General features: G+C 34.9%; 1 protein-coding gene across 5 annotated transcripts in view; it reads right to left on the bottom strand.

Annotated features, from left to right (window-relative positions):
* The window catches only part of FBXW7 (F-box and WD repeat domain containing 7), a 239,613-nt gene that overhangs the window by 129,654 nt on the left and 89,870 nt on the right, over positions 1 to 20,089 (bottom strand). Inside the window, exon 1 of one of the 5 annotated variants that reach the window (XM_058281304.1) lies at positions 3,053 to 4,937. The exons of the other annotated variants lie outside the window; for them this stretch is intronic. Within the exon in view, the coding sequence (XP_058137287.1) occupies positions 3,053 to 3,071 (19 nt within the window). The 5' untranslated portion in view covers positions 3,072 to 4,937. Of the gene's footprint in view, positions 1 to 3,052; positions 4,938 to 20,089 lie in introns of those variants that run through there. 5 annotated transcript variants of the gene reach the window in all.

The following is a 20,089-nucleotide window of genomic DNA, read 5'->3' as shown; positions in this document are numbered from 1 at the left end:
TGAGCACTTGCTTCCCAAGTACGAGGTCTCAGCTTCAATCCCCAGTACCTCCTAAAAACAAACAAAAAAGCCAACTCAAATTGTAGAGTGGATGTAGCGCAAGTGGTTGTGTGCCTGCTTCCCCCACACAAGGTCCTAGTTTTGATCCCCAGTACCTCCTGAAAACAAACAAACAAACAAACAAAAAAACCACTCTAATTGTAGAGCAGATGTAGCTCAGTGGTTGAGTGCCTGCTTCTTATGTACAAGGTCCTGGTTTCAATTCCCAGTACCTCCTTAAAAAAAAAAAAAAAAGGTATATTAAAGAAGTTTTAACATTGGTTCTGCTAATCCCTCCTTGTATAGTTTTTAGATAAGTTAGATATCCTCTCTTAGCCTCAGATTTCTCATCTTTAAATTGATGATAGCAAGAGCACCTATCTCATAAATGACAAAATTAAAGTAGAAGTGCTTAGTATAGTGCCTAGTCCAAAGTAAAGGTTCAATAAACACTTCTTGTAATTATTACTACATGACCAAAATAACTGCTAAAGCACCTAATTCAATCAACTCACAAAGCATTCAGTCTAGGCTACACAGACGTCTGCTGGTCATAGCCATTTAATAGACCATATATGGAGAAAGCATTCGTGATATAATACCTACCTTATTTTTTAAAAAGTGATTACTTTAACAATGCTCGGCAATGAAATAAACTCATCAGCAACATTATCTTTGTTAAAGAACCTAGGAAGAATTATGAGTGCCAGAATTTAGTTCCAGGTATGTCCTCTTAACCAGTAGGATTAACTATCTATCCTATTTAAAGAATATTGAATATCTAAAAAGACAAAATGATCTTCTTAGGAAAAACATTAAAAATTAAAAAAAAAATTTTTTTAGACATGAAAAGTGAAAAGGAGACATTTTAGCAACACTTGCATCCTGATTTTTTAAGAAATTTCACTCTTCCTCCTAATTCCAATTTCTACAGGTTCCAGGTCAAGTATTAACAACCACTTCACACTGGTAAAGGGCATACAGACAACATTTTAGGAGTATGTATAAGGAGCCTTTAAAACGTTTGTACATAATTTGAACAAGGACATCAAGAAGATTAGTGGCAAAGTCATAATTAAATCCAGGTCTTTTAATGTTTTATCCATGGATCTTAGAGAGAGAAAATACAACTCCATTGAGGTTAGAATTTCAAAAAGTTGTCCTGCCTATTCATTTTATCTGAAATACTATCTACTGTCTAATTACAGAATGACCATAATCTTCTTTCACAACCAATGTTTTTTAAAAAGTAGTCAACACTTTTGATATTCACTTCTCCTCCTGTTTACTTGACCCATTACAAAAGCTTTAACACATCCTAGTGAAACTTATATTGATGACTAGATTAGTTAGTAGTTCATCGTTAATACTTTCAACATATATGAACACTCTTAAGTCCATCTAATTATTGTTCACAGAGGGATTTCTGGGGAGGCGGTAGATGGCAAGAGGGTTCTATACATTTAACTATTGAATAATAAAAGATTACAAACGCTAAAGCTGGAAATTATATTACCCTTTTCAAAATGTTTTAACTATCTAAATTCAGGATGAAGTGCAGAATGACATTGGTAATATAACATCTTTAAGACAAACTAAGACCTCAAACGCTAAGGGCAAATATTTGAGTACCTCACAAAAGAAAACTCTTTTCACCTGGTAGTTTGGATATTGTGTAAAATGGCAATTTTATGTTCAATATCTTTTACAGAAAATTCAATAATACTGAGTTATAGTGTTTTTAGACATAATTGAGAGAAATATCTCTATTGTGACAACCTTAAGAACATAAATGGAAAATGACAGAAAATGTAGTATTTGTATGTATTGGGTATCATATAAAACCTTTAAATGCTAGTTAGAAAGGAAAGGAGAGTTTGTGAGGGAGGAAGAGGGAGAGATTTTTTTTTTTCTTAATGCAAATTCCTAAGCAAAACTTTAAAATAGGCAAAGTTTGGGCACCTGAGTCTCACTGTTTTTCCTGCACCTTTCCTTGGCATTATTCTACTATCAACATTAGTCCTATATTTCCATATTTGTAATCAATTCCTTGTTGAAAAGTTACAGAATAAAGATGAGCAAATATTACTGAAATGTAATATTTTGAAAATGTACAACCCTTAGATATTGTTATTAAATTACTACATATTTGAACTTTACTTTAAAAGTTATATTTTTTCATCAGTGTTCTTTAGAAATGGTCCAACTCAGACTTCCTAAATGTTGTTATATTTTTGAAAACACCAAGAAAGTAAAAGACCAAAAAAAGTCATGAAACAATTCTAGCACAACTCACTAGATTGAGTTTACCATAATCCCAATATTCCAATTACAGCTAGAGCTTAAAACTGATAAAATCAATGATGTTAAGAATACTCTTTCCTTTAGATAATACAGGATTGTTAACACAAACTCTTTTATTTTAGATATATGCTCTCATGGTCAATAACCAGAAAATGCTAACACATATGTTGATGCTGAGCTAGGATTAGGGAGCAGAAAGAATATTTACTCAAGGCTGGTAGTGCATACGAGCTTTTTATGAATTAATGAATAAAGTAATATATAATCTCTAAAATTTCATGGAGACCCTTAAATTAACCATAAAATTATTGACACTTCCCAAAATGTAAAGCAAAGAAAACAGAAAGAAAAACTTACTATTCTTAAGTTTAAAAATAAGTGCTGCTGCTTTAAGTGGCCAGCAGTCTCACATCAACTCCAGGCTACAATCACAACATCCATTAGAGTGTTCCACAGCTCAGAGCAAGCAAGCAAGTGGTTGTCAGTGCAACTAGTAAATCACCTGATCCTATTACAAAATCAATTACTGCAGTGCATTTCCACTGCTACATCTGATGATGACAAAACGATATTGGATAGCTACTGCAAGGTCAAGGAAACTGCTAAGAAAATCTTTAATTAGTCTTTTTTAAAAATAATCATTCAGCCCTAGTTATAATGCATCCAATTTAATTGTATGTTTTTATTTGAAATAAATCTAGGTAGTTACCTTTGGTTGCCTGGAACATTCGATGGATAATCTCTGCAACTGGTCTGATGTATGGCTACAAGAGAGCAGATCGGAGCAGCAGGTCGAACGGCTCAACCTCTTCATTAAAGAAGAAATAATGCTGCAGACACAGCCACACATTGACTTGCTCATTAGATGAGATTCTGACTTAAAAAATCGTAAGTGGTAATGTCCCATATATATTCAAAATTGGCTATCTGCCTCATTCTGCAGCTCTGTGGCTGAAAGAAACACTGCTAAAAAAGAATAAAACAACAACTTCCCTACAGAAAATACCAGGCACAAACTCATCATCGAGAAAACTTAATATTAAAAAACAGAAGTCTCCCTGGCTACTCTTTTGAAAAAAGGTAAGGTACTTTACCATTTCTAATTGTTTTATATACTAAAGACAGCCCAGCTACTTAACAAAGAAGTAAACTCAAGATACCCCCAAATTATACTAACTATTCTTTCTGTCCTTCATCAGTTTAGATCTGTTTGCCTACTCCTTCAGCTCAGCCTATCCAACCTGTTCCCTCTGTAAATGCACATTATTTCAACAACCAACAGGAACGAGCCCCACCCCTTCCTTTCCCCATACACACTGTTCAAGAACCGCTCAATATCTGGAAAAGAACTGCTGCTGCATTGCTTTGAGAAACAACAGGGAGCAAATTACTGGATGGATTCTTTAACTTACCAATCAGAACTGCTGACCTTTTATGACTACAATTCAAGAATCCTGCCAAATACTCACAGTAAGAATAATCAACTGATTTTACTTCCATACTATAGATTAATTAACAGAATTGTTTTTCAATCTTATTATTCAATCTGAAATAGAGAAACATAGGGATAATTATATTTTAAACAAACAAAATTTAGATAGTTGATAATCCAAATCTTTAATAAGGATTGGTGGGAGAGGGCAGGAGAGTGGCAGGATAAAATATGCAGGCATTCTCTCTGAATACTAAACTTAAACTTGAGAAGGAGCAATAAAATACTATTCAACATAATATTGGTAAATATAATGATGGAGTAACAAATAATCCAAGAAGGCTTTTGCTAATATAAATATTAGAAGAGGTTTAATGAAAAGAAAAGGGCACATGGCCATAGAAAGGTAAAGACAGTAAGTAAAAAGTCATCAAAAACCTGTTTGTTTTGATACTGGATCTTTTTCCACCTGGTTATTTTGCATCTCATTTTAAAAATTCAAAAAACACAAACCACCCTGAAAATATAGGCAATAGTATTAAGAATGTTAGCCATACTCTAATATCTTTTATATTTAAGTATTCTACCTTTGCCAAGAATACATAAAGATATTCATTTCTGCCATGCAATTATAATCAACATTACAATTTCCAGGCCAAGGGAACATCACATTAATACAAGTACTTTGTAATCTTTCCAAATAATAACACTTCAAATAATTGTAACTTAATGAACATTCACAGACCTATAATTGCCCATCTTTGTTAACAATGTCCCCTTTTTAGGGACAATAGTCTAAAAACTAAATGTACAAATAGACACATTGAGTTAAAATGTATACTTTGAAATCTTCCTGTTTTCTATGGCACTGAAAGGTTCTTTATTTGTGTATGCCTCATGCTCATTTTCTTCCTTAGTTTAAAGCTAAAAAAGCCAGTATTGCCTCTTACTTCACCTTGCACTGCCCTTATAATATTCATGTTATACCCAAATCAATTTACAGAATATCTAAAAACAGGCATGCACTTCACACTGAATTTTTTTAAAACCTTTTGTAGATAAAGGCTATGGAAACAAACAAGGAAAATAATGCAGTAACCTTTTACTCGCCTGCTGGAGGTACTGTCTGCTGCATAGAATTCTAAATCCTCATCTGCAGATGCAATTGAGCTGGTATTGCCAAGAACTCTGCTTTTCCTGTGCTGCTGCTATACAGCTATTCATCGAAAGAGCACATTATGTAGAAAATTTCAAATACTATCAGCTTAAATTTCTTAAATGACTTTAAAAAAGAACTTCTAAAATCTAACTACAGCTCTGCTGTTACATTTTCAGATGCATGTCAGATACATTAGGGAAAAAAGGTCTTATTGCAGATGATGCACTCCTAGCAAATGTGTGAGATAGGGAGCTAAAAGAGGTAATGAAAAAATTAATACATCATGCTAATGTAAAAATAAATATACTCAGCACTAAAACCTGATACAATTAATACCTCCAAACAAATATATACTGTGTCCATAATAATTTGAGATTTTTATTAGCTTTACAACTAACAAGTCTATAAATAAATCATTGTGACTAATATTACAAACATCAATAAAAATCCCTCCCATATGCATACTATTAATAAAAGTTATTTTGCTAACTATTCAATGCTGTTTTTAAATAAAACCATGAAATAAAACAAAGTATAGATACTTGTGAAATATCTTGATTTGCAATGCTTCACCCAACTCATCTCCCCACAGTTCCCCTTGCATCTGGTATTAGATAACTAAAGTAGAACGGAAGCAATAAAGGCTACTTTTATTATTTATTATATTTCCTTCCATGTCAGCTAATATAATGTACTGTGGTTTCTTAGATAACATACAGATGGGCTAGAAGGCAAACCAACAAAGTTAAAGTTTTTAAAAATGTCATTAGAGGAAACGTTATTGTTTAGGAAAACGTAGTTAATATTTATCTTTAATTGTCCAGGCAACAAATAAATACTTCTCACTAATGAAAATTAAGCATCATAATCATTTCTTCAATAAACTGCATTTTAGAGTTGTGTTTTCCCCTTAATGCCAAATACCAAATAACTCAATGTCAAAAACTTACTTAAAAAAAAAAAAAGAGGAATTTTAGGTTGTATATATGGTATTAGAATTTTTTTTAAAAAATCCATGAACTGCACAACACAAACTGTGAATCCTAAAAATAGATAATAGTACAATTATAAAAATATACTTTCATCAATTACACCATGTAAGGTGTTAATAATAGGGTGATATTGGGAATCCTGTATTTTATGCATGCTTGTTCTGTAACCTACAACTTCACTCGGAAAAAAAAAAAAGCCTGTTAAAATAACGTCTCCTGGGAAGCAGACTTGGCCCAATGGATAGGGTGTCTGCCTACCACATGGGAGGTCCACGGTTCAAACCCTGGGCCTCCTTGACCTGTGTGCAGCTGGCCCACGCGCAGTGCTGATGCGCACAAGGAGTGCCCTGACACGCAGGGGTGTTCCCCGCGTAGGGGAGCCCCATGCGCAAGGAGTGCACCCCGTAAGGAGAGCCGCTCAGCATGAAAGAAAGTGTAGCCTGCCCAGGAATAGCACCGCACACACAGAGAGCTGACACAACAATATGACGCAACAAAAAGAAACACAGATTCCCAATGCTGCTTCTAAGGATAGAAGCGGTCACAGACAGCAAATGGACACGGAGAGCAGACAACTGGGGGGGTAGGGAAGGGGAGAGAAATAAATCAAAAGTAAATAAATCTTTAAAAAAAATAACATCTACTAGTTTAAAAATCAAGGTGACCATTCTATTAAATGGTAGTCTAAGAGATGTGAAATCTACAAGCATGACCCTACAACAAGGCATCCCCTACACAATGCCCCAATGTATTCATCTATACAAGCACAAGCTAACTTCCATGGTACCCCAAAAGTAGAAACACATATCAAATAAAAACTTATCTGATTGACTTTATGTTTTACAAAGCAATTAACTTTTAATTTAAAACACTATATTGCCAAACATAAGATCCCAGTGAGAAATCATTTCAGCAGTTCCCAAAATGTGGATTAGGAAGTCCTGGGGGTCTGAGATCAAAATGATTTCAAAGATGTTTTTTATGTGTTTTACTCTCAATCTTTCATGAGTGTAGAGTGAAGTTTTTCCCGAGACTATATATGACATATGATACCACAACAGACTAAAAGAAGTAGATATGAGAATCTGACTGTCTTCATTAAGCCAAACTTTTAAAATATTTGTAGAAACGTAAAACAATGCCATTCATATCATTATTTTTTTTGTTTGTTTCAGGAATCTTATGGGTTTTGTTTCAAGAAAAACACAGCTATTTTTCAAAATATGTTAATGGTGTAAACATGTAACTGTTATTCTTAAATGAATTTAATAAATGCTTTTTAAATTTCTCAGTTTTAGTTTTTAATAGGGTAAATATTATAAATGTGAAAACTCTTTGGGGTTCTCAAGAATTTTTTAAAATATAAAAACTAAAAAAAACTGAGAACACCTAAAACTTTTGCTCATTTTTTTCCTTTAATCAAGACATGCTTACAGTTTTTGTTTATAAAAGTTACTTCAGTAGTTTTTAAAAGCAGTGATTCTAAAAACATTCATCACTGAATATCAACTATTAAATGTTTCATAATTTTTGCTGTCATTTTAATATTTAACTTCCACTTCAGTCATCCTAAATACTGAAGATAATCATACTGTGTCTCACAGTAATTTAAATACCAATATCTATTTTATTTATTTAAGGAGACAACTAATAATCATTTTCATGCACGAATTAAAAATCTGACTTATAAACACAAATTTATTGAAAAGGAGAGAAAATCAATTATTAAGGGGAAATATGAGATTACATGTTTTTTAATATAAAAAGGAACTATAAGAATGATTTTAAAACTTATATTCCTGTACAAAATAACTAGTTTTAAATAATTTTCTTTCTAAAAAGAAATACACACACTTTAAATAGACAAGGATTATGTTTCATTAATAGATGATTATGAAAAACAATACTTTTAAGACTATGAAAAAACAATTAAACATGACTCTCTATCTTCCAAAAGGTTTATATCCTAGCCCAATTTTCCACTTTAAAGTCCTTGGTTCTGTCCTTAGCCAAACCCCATGTCCTCAGTTTTGTCTTCTGGTTTTTATTCATTCATTCCGTCAGTCATCCAAATATTTACTAAGCATGTCCTAGGTATGGTTCAGGGTAATAAAGATAACGCAACATCCTTCCTCCTCTTTTCATTGAACTTATGTTCCAGTGGGAGAAGAGACAGAATGAACAAAACAAATATTAACTATGTTAGACGATGATAATTATTAAGGAGAAAAACAAACTAGGAAGGATGAAGTGGCCAGGGAAAACCTCATTCTCTTATTAGAAATATAAACAAAATTTTTAAAGGTTTAAGAACATTTTTTTAAAATGTTATAGGGGTGGGGGTGGGCATTAATAGTAAAGGTACGTGGATAGGGGACAAAAGCCTTAAATTTTTAAATGAAAATTTTCAAATCTGTATAAAAGTAGAAAGAAGAGAGAGTATATATGAACTCCAATATACCTGTCACCACATTCTACAGCTACTCAAGATATGGCCAATACTACTCTATTTTTTTTCCTTTTTTTAAAAGCTATTTTAAAGTAAATCCCAGATATTATGTCACTTCACCTCCACCCCATCGCCCAGGATACTTAATTATGTATCTTTAAATAATATGGCCATTGCCTTACATTATCTCAAAATCACTACAATACATCATCAAAATTAAATATGTTGCACTATAACAAACGTACCACATTAATGTAAGGTGTTAATAATAGGGTAACAGATGGGAACTCTGTATTTTAAATATTTTATGCATGATTATCTCTATAAACTTAAAACTTCTCTAAACAAAAAAAATTACAAAAAAAAAATTGACTCTCAACTAATACCAAGTTGATATTCAACTTTCCCAGATTGTCTCAAAAATGTCTTTTGCAGTTAATTTGTTTTAAAGAAAATCCAAATAAGAACCACATTTTGAATGTGGTTATTATTTTTCTTAAATTTCCTTTTTTTTCATGTCACTGACTTCCTGCAGAAACCATATGATTTGTCCTATATCCTGAAATTGTCTATTTGCTTCTTCACTGTGTCAATTACCATGTATTCCAACCTTCCCAGTTCCTACAAATAACTTTTGATAATGACTATTCCAAATAGAATAATTCCAACCTCAACAGAAATACTAGAAACAGGTAGCACACAGAGAAGTCCTAATTCTAGAGAACCCAATAGCAAATTAAATCTTCTGGTAATTCTCAAACACTTGTTGAACCTGAATTTGAACATTTTAACATGGTGTAATAGCTCCAAAAAGACAGAAGAGGGAACTATAATATTTAAGAATTCCACATTATTTAAATAACACAAATTTTGTTTTAAATTTAAACAGTGAACCTCAATTTAGCAATGGTTAAAATATGCTCATGTCTCATATATTCGCGCCCCCCCCAAAAAAAAAAAAATCCTAAAATAAAGAAGAAAAATATTTGGAATAAACAAAGCCTGGATGCTTGGATGTTTACAAATTATATCATACTAATAAATAATGCCATTAACAAAAACTGGCATTTGAAATCATTCTAAAAAACAATGCATTTCCACTTTCTAAATAATTTTCTCCAGTAAGAAATAGGCATATGTGAATAAAATCAATGTGTGTTTCTTAAAAATAATCATTTTAATTATAAGTTCAAAATGTGTTTGCTAAAATAATTTGTTTTAAAAAACATCATGAAAATCTAGAAATTAAAATTTTATAGCAGTTACTTTTGTATATCCATTTGTTCAAAGGGAAGATGCAAAAAGATTAGTAATGATTATGTCTCTAGAATAAGTATATATATTCCACACCAAGAAGTTTGCTCTGAAGAAGATAATGCTGATTTTTAAAATTAGAATAAAAATCTCTCACTTTAGTTAAAATGAAAGTACTCTATGAACTTACAGATAGAACAGCAAATTTTTACACAGATGACTGCCAAGGCAAAACAAAATAGGGTTAGTCACAAAAGGTTTCACGAAAGAGCTAAGCTTTAAAATTCATATAAATTTTTCGATAGAAGTGATCTGCTCAGATACGAAATTTTAACCAAATGTACAACAGATGACAAAACTGTAGCTCCCTAATATTAAGGGATATTCACCAAAACCTTGATCTCACAAATCCAATGGCAGACTTCTTTCCATTACACACAAAGAAAAGTAAAGTTCAAGGAAAGGTATTCAAGAAAGAAAGAAAAGAAAATCATAATAGTAAAATCTTAGGTAAAATTACATTTATCATATATTAGAGATGTGAGAAACCAGGCTAACTGAGAAAGGATTTCAGCCTAGAATAGCTACCACTAGGACAATTCACTAAAGACCATGAAATACTTCTTTACTTGAAGAATTTTTTTTAAAATTTATTTTATTCATCCCTTTCCCCTTCCCCCCCGTTGTCTGCTCTCTGTGTCCATTTACTGTGTGTTCTTCTGCATCTGCTTGTATGATCCTCCATCTCTTTTTTGTTGCGCCATTTTGCTAATCAGCTCTCCATGTGTGCAGCACCACTCCTGGGCAGGCTGCACTTTTTTCACACAGGGAGCTAGCTCTCCTTTGCAGGGTGCACTCCTTGTGAGTGGGGGAGCCCTATGCAGGGACGCTCCTGCGTGGCATGGCACTTCTTGCATGTGGCAGCAAGCACTGTGTGTGGACCAGCTCACCACCCAGATCAGGAGGCCCTGGGAATCAAACCCTGGACCCTCCATATGGTAGACGGACACACTATCAGTTGAGCCACATCCGAATTTTATTTTGACATATATGAAATAAGATCAATATGAAGAGAGGGTATTTGTGCAAAAGTGTTCCTATAATGAATTTTATTTTGACATATATGAAATAAGATCAATATGAAGAGAGGGTATTTGTGCAAAAGTGTTCCTATAATAACAAAAGGGCTACTTGTGTGAGAAATTTAACCCAGCAAGTGGCACCCAAAGAAGTTACTGTAGAAGGTTTTGCTTCTCAACCTAGCCTTTCCATGTATCAGCAATAAGAAAATGAAGCCAAAGGTAAAAGGTCAATTCGAAGAATAGAAATTTTCCCTGTATCTAGCAACTTAAAAAAAAACCACCACAGACAAATGTGAGAATCTGACCATAGAGGAAATAAATAAATAAATACAAGTAGGGTTTCAGGTAAGGTATCATATGGATATAGCAGACACCACTGGGTATAGCAAACCCATAAAAGTGAGAGACCAGGCACCTCTGCCATGTCTTCCAAGGACCCATCCATTTTGGAAGAAGATCTGCCTAGTCAAAATAAGATGTTTGGAGGTTTCCCAATCAGTAGCATAAAGAATATAAAACTTGAGATAGATTATTTTGGCAGTTAAAATGGTAACACCAGGTACATGATGCTTGCAACTATCCAGTCTTAAGTCAAAAAGACCATAAACAAAAAGAACATGTTTCTAAGTTTTCACCAAGATGGAGTAACAAAGACCTGATTGAACCTGCTTCCTTAAGCAGGGGGGAAAAAAGATAAAGTATGTGACACAATGGTTTTCAGACACAGGACAAAAGGAGCCAGGGCAGGATAGTGATCACTAGGAGAAGGAAAATAAACAAGATGACCCCTAAGATTGCTCCAGCTTACTCTCTAGAGAGAGATTCCAAGCTGTTTGGGCCAGGAAGAAGAACACCTGAACTGAAAGACTGTTGGCTAAGGAGGCTATCAGAGAAGAAAGAGCTTCATGGAGAGATTATGGCTTTCCATTAAGGGTTCCCCTTGAGTCTTCAGATGTATGTGAGAAAATTACCTGACTCTGGGAAAAGAACAATGAGAAAGGAACAGGCAGAACAATTTCTATCTGAAAAAGGTCACATTCTCAAAGTCACATGGGAAACACAGGGTATCAGGAAGAGAACTCAGTGATACATGGAGCATGGGGAAGAAACCTCAGAAGGGTATTAATGAGTAATGGGGAAGAATTAGCTTAATTAATAAGCTTCAAAAGGATAAAACTATTTCCAAGTACCTTAACTGAGTCCCAAGAACTAAGCTGAAAAATACTTATAGGCATATTAAAAAAAAAAAAAAAAATTCAGTATCCAACTATTAAATTGTAACTGTTTAGCATCCAAGCTTGCCAGGCATGCAAAGGACTATACGGCCCATAACAAAGGAGGAAATCAATAAATGGATCCAGAAATGATAACTATCAGGACTGAAAACTTTTTGTTTAAAGGGCTAGATAGTAAATATTTTCAGATTTGCAGCAATATGGTCTCTATTGCAACTACTCAATCATCGCAGTAAAAAAGCAGCCATATACAAGATAACCATGAAGAATGAGTGTGGCTGTGTTTCAATAAAACTTTATTCACAAAAACAAGCAATGGGCCGGATTTGTCTGCAGACCAACCTTTGACATGAATAATAAAAGTGATAAACAAGAATACCAAAAAAAGTTATTTTAACAGTATTCTATACATCCAAGAAGCTAAGTAACAGCAAATACATGTTAAAGAGGCATGTGGAAGTTATAACAAATGTAACTGCTGAGTTAAAAATATGCTGGACATAATTACCAGCATATGAGACATTGCAGGAAAAAAGACTGGTAAACTTGAAAACATCAGAAAGGAAAGTATCCAAAAAGAAACAGAGAGGCGGAAAAAAAATCAGAGCATCAGTGAGCTATAGGATGACAATCAGCCTATTACCTGAGTAAATGGACTCTGAAAAGGAAGGGAATAGAGACAAAAACTATTTGAATAAAGAATGGCTCCAAATTCTCAAATTTGATAAAACTATAAACTCATGGATCCAGAAGTTCAATGAAGTTCAAGCAGAAGGAAAATGACAACAATTACACAAGGGTACATGATAAACAAATTACTTACGGTCTGAGATAATGAAAAAATCTTGAAGCCGGAGAAAGAAGACACATTACAAACAGAGTAACAAATAGTAACAACTGACTTTTCATTGGAAACATAGAAGCCAGAAAACAATATATTGACATTTTTTAAGGTTGGGGAAAAGAAACTGCTAACCTAGAATTATACACCCAGCAAAAACACTGTTCAAAAAAAGGGCAAAAAACATCCACAAGCCGAAAGAATCTATTACCAGGTGACTAGCACAAGAAGAAAAATTAATGGAGCTACTTTAGGCAGAAGGAAAATTAAACTACACGGAAGTCTGGGTCTTTACAGAGCCATGAAAAGGACCAAAAATGGTAAATATGTAGGAAATATAGAAAGCTTTTTTTCGTATTTTTAAATCTCTTGAAAGATAACTAAATATTTAAGGCAAAAATAAAAACAATGAATTGTGGCGTTTACAACATCCGTAGGAATCATATGGCTGCCAACAATAACACAAAGGCCAGGAGAGGGTAAAATGAAATATACTGTTGTAAGGTTCTCCTACTTGATGGGGAGTGGTATATTACTTGTGTAAGTAGATAAGAGAGATAAAAGATGTATACTCCACAGACTCACCCAATCAAAGCCCAAATCCTTTAAGCCCTCTTAACGAGATGCTCCATACTTCCCCATAGCATGGATTCTTCCTACAATGCAATGAGTAATAAACCCAATTTGTCCACCTCACAGGTGTGTTCCTGGTGGTCACTGCTGGAGGGCACTGACATTACATTTATAAGAAAAAGGAGATGTTCTTCAAGAGCTACTTGATAGTATGATTTAATATATTAGTGGTGTCTAACATTTTAAAATCTGAAATACCACACAAGTTTTTAATTAGTGTTTGTAAATAAAGAATTAAAATTTAGTGTAATAACTGATTCAAGCAAAATAATCAATGGAAAATAAAACCATTGGTTGAAAACTTGTTAGGAAACAGTATATTTATATGACTCAAAATAACTCCCTCGAATTGGCATTTTTATAATAGAAAGATCTGACTGTCACCACTTTAAGAAAGTCATCCAAGTTAACATGAACCTGATGTTATGTGACTCCTAATGTGATACACAGAAAAGGACACACTATCACCTGTGTTGTCTTCTTGCCAAAAATATTTACCTGAGCCTAGTGATAAGGAAATAACCAGGAAAAAAAATATGGGAGTGTAGGACTTTATACAAAGGTGCCTGGCTGGGCACTTCCCCAAAAGTGTTATAACACACAAAATTAAGGGAAGTGATTCAAATTAAGAGAGACTACAGACCCATGATAATTGACCCTGGATTGGATCGTGGATTGAATCATAGACTAGGCAAGCAGGCCTGGGAGGGAAAGGCAAACAAGGGCTAGGGTGAGGATTATAAAAGACTTAAGGAGACAATTAGGAAAACTGGATATGGCGTATTAGATTTCATTGAATTATACTTAATTTTCACAGCATTATTATTATTAAGGTTGTATATGAGGAAAACCATATACTTATGTTACAAATTTCAGTATTCCATAGGTAAATGTCAGGATATCTAAAACTTACTTTCTAAATGTTTTGCAAAAAGATGTTGTATGTATACCTGGCTATGAATGCATAGTTACCCTAACATTCAAGGAGAAAAAATAAGGTTGCTTGCTGCAGCCATGCTTGTGATACCAAGAACTTCAAAATGACCTTAATCTAGCACAAGGAGATGCTTAAATAGTAAGCTATAGTACAATCCTATGGAATAGCAGAAATTAGAATAAATCAGACATGCAAGCATTAGTGTGACACCAACAAATTCTCCAAATGAAATTCTTAGTTGAGCATGTGGCTCCCTTGTTATTACACATAACTAAGCTCTCACCAAAGGAACAGGAGTTTTGGAAGTAATATATGCCCTTCTGGGTTGGGTATTTTAAAAGAGGAGGTATCCATCTTATTTCCCCTTCCTGCCACACCTGGAAAAATAGGAGGATAAAACACGACCAGGATGACAGAGCTAAAAGAAAAAAAAAAAGAGTATGAACTCCCAAGTAACTACATGGAGGAGAGTGTTACTGCCAATCTCAACACGTGAAAACTCTTCAGTGGTAATATTCATTATAATTAGAATAAAAATTTAAATTCCTTACCTTAAATTTAGGCCCTTACTTTCTTTTCCATCCTCCAACTGCCAATCTCCTACCACTGGGCCCCAACCCCTTTTAATTAGCATACCAGACTTGTTCCACAAAAGAGCCTTTAAACTTGTAGTACCTCTACTTGGATTGTTCTTCCCCAAGCATCTATGAGGCTCTCTCCCTGACTTCAATCAGATCTTGGTTCTAAGTGTCACCTGTTCAGAAAGACCCATCTTTCTAAATCAGCTCCACAATTCCAACAGACCCCACCAACAACTGTACTATATCCCCTTACAAGAGGTAAATCCAGATTTTCAGAAACCTGAAGCCACTAATAACTGGAGAGTTTAAAAGAATACAAAATTTTAAAATATAAAATTAGAAATGTATGTAAAATGAAAATAAAAAACAACAGAATATTAAATTTAAAAGGTTGACATAAACCATACAGATATGATCCAGAAAAAACAGCATTTATATTAATTGCCTGACACTTCTGTTGATGAGGCTTTGATTGACTCTTCATACAATGAAGATTTTACAGTATTTCTTAAAGACAGACTAGGAGGATAATTCAGTGTTTCCTCTAACAGTTGACAGAAATTTGTTATTTATTATTGAAAGTTTAGAAACTTTGAACTTCAAAACCTGTCAGTAGTAATGTCAAATAAATTTTTGAGATGGTTGACAAATGTGGGGAAGTCCCTACCAAGATTCTTTTGTATACTAACTTGAGATTTCACCTCATTTCAACTTTTCTTTATGCAGTGACTTGTCTTAAATATTCTTAATTGAAGACACTCATTAGCCAATCATAAATGTCATTGTTTCTGTGCTATCAGTTTTATATCATATGACAGTATTTTATTTCAAATAGCAATATATTTAAACATTTTTCCAAAATACTCATGATTCATTCTTTTTCATTAATTGGATTATTAAACAATCCAAGCACCTAGTCATTTTTTTTTTTTAAGATTTATTTATTTAATGTATTTCTCTCCCCTTCTCTCCACCCCAGTTGTCTGTTCTCTGTGTCTATTTGCTGCGTATTCTTCTTTGTCCGCTTCTGTTGTCAGCGGCACGGAAATCTGTGTTTCTTTTTGTTGCGTCATCTTGTTCTGTCAGCTCTGTGTGTGGGCAGCGCCATTCCTGGGCAGGTTGCACTTTCTTTCGCGCTGGGCAGCTCTCCTTACGGGGCGCACTCCTTGCGCGTGGGGCTCCCCTACGCAGGGGACACCCCTGCGTGGCACGGCACTTCTTGCGCGCATCAGCACTGCGCATGGGCCAGCTGCACACAGGTCAAGGAGGCCCGGGGTTTGAATCGCGGACCTCCCATGTGGTAGACAGACACCCTAACCACTGGGCCAAGTCTGCTTCCCACATTATTTCTATGTATAACTTAATTCTTCCTTTTTTATGAATTACTGCTTTTGTATGGTATGAACTTTTTTTTTACAATTAACTTCTCAATGTCAGAAAAGTTTATAATTATTCATGGTCAATCCTTAATTGCTTGTTTCATATTTCATTTTTATCAGAATTGTCTCAATTCTTAAATAAATTTAAATACAACAAATGCATGTATGCTTATATACCCAAATCAGAAGTCTAATATTTCTCACTTGCTTTTTCATTAAAGTGCTACAACATGCAGATAAAACAGCATATTTCTATTTTATCAAATATACTATTTACATCAAGGTAAGATAAAAATGTTTAGTGCATATACAATGATATGAATTACTTTATCAATTACTAGATGGTAGGACTTACATTTCACATGAGTGTGATGAAAACCAAATCTTATAGTTTTATATACCTAATGACAGGAGTATATGTCCACAAACTGGATTCTGGCTCTGGGAATCAAACCTACTTGCTTCTCCATTATCCTGATACCTCTAGTGATGGTCACCACAGGACACATTCATACTATAATACCCCCGACCCCAGATAGCCTTGCATATGCCTGTCATGATACCTTCTGAGGTAGGTATTACTATAAGTAATTCCTACAATGAGATACCTCGTAATAACCTAACTCTAACTGGCAATGAATGGCTACCATATAAATACATGTCACTAAACACAAATTAAATGAAACATATCCCTATTTTATTTTATTCAGAACTAAAAGACTACCTGTAGGGAAGCGGCTGTGATTCAATCAGTTGGGCTCCCGTCTACCATATGGGAGGCCCAGGGTTCGTGTCCCGGGGCCTCCTTGTGAAGGTAGGCTCGCCCACACACCGCGGAGCACCGCCCAGCCCTCAAGCACCACAGACAGTTGGCTCAGCAAGGTGACACAACCAAAAAAAAAAAAAGGGAGACAAGCAAAAACACAGAAGAGTGCACAGCGAATGAACACAAGAGCAGACAGCAAGCAAGCCACAAGGGGAGGGGGAAATAAAAAATAAACACAGACACAGAAGAAAGCACAGCAAATGGACACAGAGAGCAGACAGCACACAAAAAGCCACGAGGCAGGGGACGAAAAAAAAAGACTACCTGTAGGGAAGCGGATGTGGCTCAGCCAGTTGGGCACCTACCTACCACATGGGAGTCCCAGGCTTGGGTTCCAGTGCTCCTAAAGAAAACAAGCAAACACCACACCCACCGCAACAAGCTAGACACCTAAATGAGCAGATGCCACAGCCTGCAGGGAGTGATGCGGCTCAGGCTGCTGGGCACCTGCTTCCCATGTGGGAGGTCTTGCATTTAGTTCCTGGTGCCTCTTGGAGAAGGTGAGCAAACAATGAGCAGACAGATGAGAGAACCATCTGGGGAAGAAGGGGATAAATTTTAAATAAATAAATCTTAAAAAAAAAAAAAATTCAGTGGTTGAGTGCCAGCTTCCCACATATGAGGTCCCAGGTTCAATCCCTGGCCCTGAGAACTTAATAAAAAAAAAAAGACAAAAAGACTACCTGTAAATTATATCTATTGAAACCTCCAAGTCTGTATTAAACCATCTTTTCAGACAAGACCTTTGCCTGACCATAATTACATAACTAAGTTAAAAAAAAAAAAAAAAAAGGTAGCAAAATCAAAAGACACACTATTCCCAAATAGGATTTTATCACAGGAGTTCACATCTTATGTAACATTAGGGAAAAAATTATGATGCCAACAAATGTTAGGAAATCTAACAGAATTTAAGGAATTAATCACTAAGAAAGTTCACTGACTATATTGAAACTATAACTATATTCATGATTCATGACAGAACCAGGATTTGAACCTGTCCGAAATCAAAACGTATATTTGAAACATGATTTTGAATTGTGATTTAGATTGGTTTTCCTATTACTGAAAATCCAAAAAAGAAATAATGATCCAAACAAGGGTAGAGTTCAATAATTGCCTTAGTCAGGTACTCTAGAGAAAATAGAACCAATAGGAGATAAGTATGTGTGTATAATGTAAATATTATGAGATTTTTTTAGATTAGGACTTGATTCAAGTGATTGTGGGGATGGGTAAATGCAAATTCCAAAGACAGTCCACAAGTAAGTAACTCCGATGAAGGTTTTCAATGAAATTCCCCAGAAGAAGCTGGCTTGTTGAATTAGAGAAGGAAATTCTCCTTTTAAGGCCTTCAGCTGATTGGATGAGACCTCTCTTGTTGTTGAAGGCAATCTCCTTAGTTGATTGTGATATAATCAGCCAAAGATGCAATCAACTTACTGATGATTTAAATCCATAAAATATTCTCACTGTATAAACCAGGCAAATGCTTGCTTGACCAAGCAACTGGACACAATAATCTGGCCAAGTTGACATATGAACTTAATGATCACAGTTCACCTCTTGTCAGCTTGGCACCAATACACACACCTCCTTAAACCACACTTAATCTCTAAATAAAAACAGTAACAGTCATATTTTCACCAAACAACACTCAAGTATCCAACCAGAAAAGCACTAACTTTCCCCAGAATAGGGCGCCAAGTCCTTCATATCCTATAACTTAAAGACTGTTACATGGGGAAACGGACTTTGGCCCAGTGGTTAGGGCATCCGTCTACCATATGGGAGGTCCGCGGTTCAAACCCCGGGCCTCCTTGACCCGTGTGGAGCTGGCCATGCGCAGTGCTGATGCACGCAAGGAGTGCCGTGCCACGCAAGGGTGTCCCCCGCGTGGGGGAGCCCCACGCGCAAGGAGTGCGCCCGTGAGGAAAGCCGCCCAGCGTGAAAAGAAAAGTGCAGCCTGCCCAGGAATGGCGCCGCCCACACTTCCCGTGCCGCTGACGACAACAGAAGCGGACAAAGAAACAAGACGCAGCAAATAGACACCAAGAACAGACAACCAGGGGAGGGGGGAAATTAAATAAATAAATAAATCTTTAAAAAAAAAAAAACTGTTACATGAATTTACTACGGCTTATGTCATATGATAAAGAGGTAAGATAAAGAAGGGAAAAAAAGATATTTGCTTTATGTTAAATACAAACATACAATAAAACAAGGACGAAATAGCCATAATCGCTTACAGTTCTCATGACTGTAAATGGTCATGTGGTCATAGCTCATATTTATAACTACCTTATTTCACTACTCATTCCTTATGCCCTTTATCCTTAGCAAGCACCTTAATTGGCCATGGTTCTTTGCCTACTAGGGTGACCCAAACTTTCATTCCTGAAGTTTCTGGGTCAAAAGAAGTCCTGCCAGGATTGGGTACTTGCAGTTTTCCAGTAACTTTAATCACAGAGCATGATAATACTAAAAGACTCCATAGCCTGGAATCTTTCTGTATTCTAGGAAAATTCTTCTTTACCTCCACTGTGTAACTGAAGTCCTATTTCCCCTTGATAGTCAGGACAAACTTTTAAATAATCTATGGGTTAAAGAAGAAATCAAAGAAAAATAAGAAAATGTTTTTACCGTAATGATAATGAAAATATAACATCAAAATCTGTGATTCAAGGGGTACGCTTATATTAGAAAACAAGAAAGTGTGCTTCCAATTAAAGATTGAGATTAAGAGATGATTTTTAAGGGGTAGAAAGCTTTGTCTGTTTTTTGCTTATCATTATTATTGGAATAATGAAAATGCTCTAATAATGACTGAAGTTATGAATGCACAACTATGTGATTATATCAAATACCAATGATTGTGCACTTGAGATGGATTTTATGCTTTATTAATATGTATCAATAAAATCAAAAACAAAAACAAAAGTTATA

Source organism: Dasypus novemcinctus, chromosome 1 (genome assembly GCF_030445035.2).
Source record: "Dasypus novemcinctus isolate mDasNov1 chromosome 1, mDasNov1.1.hap2, whole genome shotgun sequence".
Taxonomy (NCBI): domain Eukaryota; kingdom Metazoa; phylum Chordata; class Mammalia; order Cingulata; family Dasypodidae; genus Dasypus; species Dasypus novemcinctus.
This window is presented reverse-complemented; position numbering and strand designations above follow the sequence as displayed.